Raw genomic sequence first — 6,000 nt, forward strand, 5'->3', positions numbered from 1 at the left:
CCCAGATGTTGAGGCTTATCCAGCAATAGTCAAGCAAATTGGTGGTTATTAATTTGATTAGAAGAGTATGGGTTCCCTGTTAAGTGAGCAAAATTCTGATAACTGCAGTTGTTTCCATGTTTTGGAACAAGATCCTGCTGCCTGCTTCCATCCCAGCAGCCAGCTGCACTTCATACACACTCCTCTGAACGTGAAATTTCATCAGCAAGTAATTAATAAGTTAAAGCCCCTGTAGTACTGATTGCAGAGACACGCACACACAGCTGCAGCAGCCACGGACCTCAGCCAGAGCTGGAGAGGGCTCCTATCCCTTCCTCTGCATAGGGATGCTCATTCCCAACATCAGCCACAGGGATGTGCCCACACTGTCTGCACGGGGCTGAGGGGAGGCTCCACTGTGCCGTGAGCTCCCCACGTGCTGCTGCTGGGCTCTGTGACCTGCCTGAGCCCCCCAGCCCAGCCGGTCCTGTGGAGCTGGGGCAGTGACAGTGCAGGAACTGTGACTTCACGCTGCAGCAAAGGAAACCCGAAAGGCTCCCTGAGCATCCCCAGCACAGAGCGACCTGCCAATTTCCTAGTTAAAAGCAACCAAGCAGGGTGCTCTGCCAATGCTCCCTGCTCTGGGAGCTCTGGGGTAGGATAACCGTGCTCAGAGCAGAGGCAGGGGAGGCAGGGTGTCCCTTGGGAAGTGGGGGTGAGGCAGCGGGGACGCAGAACAGCCGTGCCACGCAGCTGCTGTAACAGTTTGCTCAAGTGTGTGAGGGGAAAAAGTGTCCTTGGCTGCGAGGAGGGGAGGGAAAGGGAGGGAGAGAGGAAAAGAAAAAGCTTCAGTGATTCCCACTCTTGCCCTGGCTTGAGGGGCTCCCACCCACAGCTCCCACCCGAGGCCGGCCTGGCTCGGGCTCTGCTCCCGCCAGGGCCCAGCCCGGGCCCGTGCCAGCGCCCGCACGGAGCCCCAGCACCTCCTGGCATCGCCGCAGCGCCCTGCTCAAAAGTCACAAGCTGCGGACGTCACAAACTGCACAATTCAACATAAAAGAGCACAGACAAAGCTTGTTCTCAATGTCAGCCCGTCCCGGCTGCTCCGGGCACAGACAGTGCCCTGTTCCAAGCCCCGTCCCCGCACGCCAGAGGCCGGAGGAGCCTCCCGCGAGTCCCGGGGACTCCCCCGGCTCGAGGAGACCTCGGCATCCCGGCGCGCTGCCGCTCCCACGCTCCTCCTCAGCGGGCAGACCCTTTCCCGAGCGCAAAAAGTCTCCGGGATCCGACTCTCCTGCCTCTGCCGGCGATCCCCTCCCAGCACGGACCCGCCCCCTCCCTGCAGCCCGTGTGTCCCCCCGCTCCAGCCGGGACCACGCGGCGCCCCTCGGAGCGCCCCGCAGCATCCCGCACCCAGGGCGAGATCCCGTGTCCCCTCAACCCTCCCGGGGGCCCCCCAGCCCGGGTTCTCCCCCTCTCCCGGGCTGGGAGCATCCCCACGCCGGAGCCCAGAGCCCTCGCAGGCTGAGCCCCGCCGCTCTCCAGCTCGGGACCCCGGGCCCGCCGCACTCACCAGCGCACCAGCTCCCACCGCCGCTCCCCCGCCGCCTTGCCCGAGGCCATCCCGGGGGTCCCGCCGGGCGGGGCGAGCCCGCAGACCCCGCTCGGAGCCGGCGGCGGCTCCTCGGCAGCGGCCCCGGGGCTGGGGCGGCTGCGCCGGTTCCTGCGCCGGTTCCTGCGCTCCCGCCCCCTCCGGCGCCCGGGGGACCGGGGGGGCCTGGCCCCGGGCAGGTGCGGGGGGGCCGCACCGCTCGGCCCGGTTATGTAAAGCGTTATGCAACGCCCCCGCCGGGGCGGCCCCGAGGGGCACAACGCCCCCGGTACCTCGGCGCGGCCCCCGGGGTCTCGCACCGACCAGCCGGACCCCGGCCAGGGCTCCAGGGAGATGCGCGCTTGGCAGCCTCTCACACACTCAGAGCAAGTCCGCGCTGAGCATCCAAAGTGCCTCGGGAGCAGCCCCCGGGGCAAAGAAACCCCAGGACGGGGCCCTGCTCCTCCCCAGGCCCCCCACTCACCCAGTGGCTCACAGCTGCCTGGCCGGGGCTGGACCCGCCACGGTCCCTGCTCGCGGCAAGAGCACCCACCCAGCCCAGCTGGCAGAACCGGCAGAACTATTCTCCCAGAAATTCAAAGCACAACCTGCCCGAGCCGGAGCTTCCCTCCCAGAGCCCCTGGGCGCTGCAGGGGGCTCAGGAAGCAAACCACATGTGCACTCGGGTGTTACTTCAAGGAGCTTTAAACCACACGGAAAGCTGTTTCCCAGAAGTGGTGTTTGGGCCCTAAATCCTCACCTTTCTGATCTTTGAGAACTTAATTTCACAGCTCAGCAAACCCAGGCGCTGCATCCACAAGCGAACAGCTTCATTTAAAGCAAACGCTGTTAGTTACTCGAGTAAATTCCTGTTATTGGCAATTCTGAAGTCCTGCTGTTGTTGGGCGCAAACACATCTGGAGGGCATTGATGCCTCCTCTCAGCTGGGGAGCAGAGCTTGCTCAGCCATGCCAGCTGGAGAGGCCGTGCCTTGCCTGGGCCCGGAGCTGAGCCACCCCTGCTTCGCCATAACAACTTTTACAGACCTGGGAGATTTAAAAATAAAAGCAACTTTCATTGAAAAAAAGTTTTTAAACAATGAGAAAAATTTAAAATTGGACTGTTCACATATCACATATGCACTAACACAGAGGAACAAATTGCATTGCTTAGCTCAAGCAAATATCCTTACCAGTAGATATTTTCCAATCCCTGTGGAAATGTTAAGCTAATGTTAAATTTATTAAAATCCTCCAGCTTTTAGCCTTTAGACTTTAAGGAGCTCCTTATTAGGTTCTTCAAAGCAATTAGAAGGCGCACACACACACTACATTTCAATTAGATTGAAAAATAATATCTGAGGCAAAGTTAAACTCATTTATAAATTAAATGAAAAAATCCCCCTAATAATTAACTCGGGGGTGGCGGGGGAAAGCTCTGGTCTCAAAGCACTCCGTAGCCACCCTGGAAGGGCACAGGATTTGGGTTAACTGCAGTGCACATGGGATGCAGCTCCACTGGGAACCAGCTGTCTCTTCCAGGAATCAGTCACCGCTGGAGGGACCCGGGCTCACTCAGCACAGGCCCTTGGCCACATCCAGACCTGCCGGCGGAGGCTCCATCCCTCAGCTCCTCTGGCAGCCCCGGGAAGGAGGGAGAATGGCCAAAGCAGCCCCAGGTGCTCCAGGGCCTGTCCCTGCCCGCTGAGTGTGGCACGGAGTGGGATGGCTGCTGTCCTCACGGGACAGGGAGCTCAGCTAAGACGGGATCAAGCAGAACTCCGCGCCACAGCGAGACTCGGGCACCGCTGAGCACAGAACGAGGCCGTGGTGCCCAGCACACCTTCCCCCTGCAGGGCAGCACGGCCCTGGCCCTGCCAGCCCCGGGTGCGGGGTGTCCAGCGCGGCCACAGCGGGAACGCAGCCTGGCACGGCCCCGAGCCAGTGACACGGGCACGAACACACGGAAACACACAGGCACACATGTACACACACACACACACACACACACACACACACACACAAACACACGGAAACACACAGGCACACATGTACACAAACACACACACACACACACAAACACACGGAAACACACAGGCACACATGTACACAAACACACACACACACACACAAACACACGGAAACACACAGGCACACATGTACACAAACACACACACACACACAAACACACGGAAACACACGGAAACACACAGGCACACATGTACACAAACACACACACACACACAAACACACGGAAACACACATGCACACATGTACACAAACACACACACACACACACACACAAACACACGGAAACACACAGGCACACATGTACACAAACACACACACACACACAAACACACGGAAACACACGGAAACACACAGGCACACATGTACACAAACACACACACACACACAAACACACGGAAACACACGGAAACACACAGGCACACATGTACACAAACACACACACACACACACACACACACGAAAACACACGGAAACACACAGGCACACATGTACACAAACACACACACACACACACACACACACGAAAACACACGGAAACACACAGGCACACATGTACACAAACACACACACACACACACACACACACACCCCTACACACAAACACACACACCTACACACGTGTACACACACACACACACACACATGCACACACATAGACGCACGGGTGCTGCCTGTACCGGCGCTGGTGCCGGTACCGCTTGTGCTTACCGCAGCCGGTACCGCTGTCCGCCGCTGCCGCTGCCGGTGCCGGTGCCGGTGCCGCTAGAGGTCAGTGCCGGCACGGAGCAGCAGCAGCGGCGGCGCCGGAGCCCAGCCCCGCTCGGGAGAGCTGCCGCCCGCAGCCCCATCCGCAGTGCCCGCATCCCGCATCTCTCATCCCACGGCTCGGCATCCCGCACATTTCATCCCTGCATCCTCACATCCCCACATTCCCCGCCCAGCATCCCCCGGTCTCCACCTGCCTCGGACCAGGGGGAAAGCCACGCTGCTGCAGCAGAACCCGGAGCTGGGGCACCTGTGGGTCTCCCCACGTCTGCTGCCCCGTGGATCAGGGGCTGCCAGCGCTCCCACTGAGGCACAGGGCAGTGAGATGTCTCCAAGCTGGGGTACAACAAGCAAGGAGCTGAGTGCCTCTGCCCAGCAGGCTCTGGAGCTCAGTAACGCGTCTGAGGCGGCAGCAGGGACCCCCCAGTTCCTCCTGAGCTGGCATTCCTGCCATTTTTGCCTCACTGTATTGTAACCTCAGACTTGTTTGAGCAGGAACTCCTGTCTCTCGGAGCAAGCAGGGAGTGGGGAAGAGATGCAGCATAATTGCAGTGCAGGACATCGCGGTGGCTGGAAGCATCAGCAAAAGGACTGCCGTGTCATGTCCTGCTCAAGAAAGCTGCCAGTGAAACCAGTTAATTTTGGAACTGGTGATGGGAATCATGAGCAGCCTGCGTGCACCAGAGTGACCCCAAGATGCCAGCTGATCGCTGTGGAGGGAGCCGACGTTCCCTGCGCCGCGCTGGGTGCAGAGGATGCGCTGCACTCTGCTGCTGTCCCGCCCGCCCGGCAGGCTGCATCCCGGAGCGATGACCTCATTTGCAGAGCAGCTCTCTGTCCCCGAGTGCCTGACCTTGACTGCTTGCAGGCTTGTCTTTTATCCAGTGGAAAATCAATGAAAATTGTACAAACCTTGTGAAACATGATGCACTCAGGCGTTCCCCCTGTCCTCCTCCCGTCTGTAGCTCACTGCTGCTCAAGTTAGCACACAAGTTAGGGGAAGACACAAGGAGACATTACAAACACCCACACACCCCAAAGATGGCACACTGCCCTGAGAGGGACAAGTGACACTCGGCAAGCACCGACCTGAGGGTCACAAAAGGGTGAGAGGGGCTCCACGTGAGACAGTGCTGCTCTGAACAAGAACAGCTGCATTGTCCCCCTTCACACAGGCACCTGTGACCCCTCAACAACTTCTTGTTTCAAGAAGAACTCATTTTTCAGAGAACACAAGTTGAGAGGAGGCCCGCATAGGAGTTGGCATGACTGGGTGAGCATTGGCAGACCCTGAAGCTCTCTGTTGCACTGTCTGGGGCTGCCAGCAGATCTGCCTGAATAACTCATTGCAAATGAGCTTCTTGTGTGTGCATGTACAGACCTTCAGACCACACTGCTCATCCTTTCTCCCGATTCAATGATTTCTTTCTTTGTGTGAACTAAATTTAGTGTCCTTAGATGAGCCCTAACACCAAGCTCAGCCTTTCTCAACTACCAGAAACAACAAGCCAGGCTGGACCCCGCCACTGTGCATCAGGTGAGGGCCCAGTCCTTGGCTGTTACTGTGCAGAGATGCCACAAACCTTCTGTATCACACCTGCAGCGTGTGCTTTGCTGCAGGCACAGGGCAGTCTA

The 6,000-nt window shown here is 58.7% G+C and overlaps 1 protein-coding gene across 5 annotated transcripts in view; it reads right to left on the reverse strand.

The window, feature by feature from the left end:
- Nucleotides 1–4,478, reverse strand: part of RAP1GAP2 (RAP1 GTPase activating protein 2) — a 54,964-nt gene extending 50,486 nt beyond the window's left edge. For 2 of the 5 annotated variants that reach the window (XM_038158348.1, XM_038158346.1), the window contains exon 1: nucleotides 4,309–4,478. In XM_038158348.1, the coding sequence (XP_038014276.1) occupies nucleotides 4,309–4,463 (155 nt within the window). In that variant the 5' untranslated portion in view covers nucleotides 4,464–4,478. Of the gene's footprint in view, nucleotides 1–280; nucleotides 324–1,552; nucleotides 1,987–2,330; nucleotides 2,353–4,308 lie in introns of those variants that run through there. The other 3 variants (XM_038158361.1, XM_038158350.1, XM_038158355.1) reach the window with 3 other exon arrangements.
- Between the last annotated feature and the right edge of the window lie 1,522 nt (nucleotides 4,479–6,000).

The sequence above is a fragment of the Motacilla alba genome, chromosome 19 (assembly GCF_015832195.1).
Source record: "Motacilla alba alba isolate MOTALB_02 chromosome 19, Motacilla_alba_V1.0_pri, whole genome shotgun sequence".
In the NCBI taxonomy this organism is placed as follows: Eukaryota; Metazoa; Chordata; class Aves; order Passeriformes; family Motacillidae; genus Motacilla; species Motacilla alba.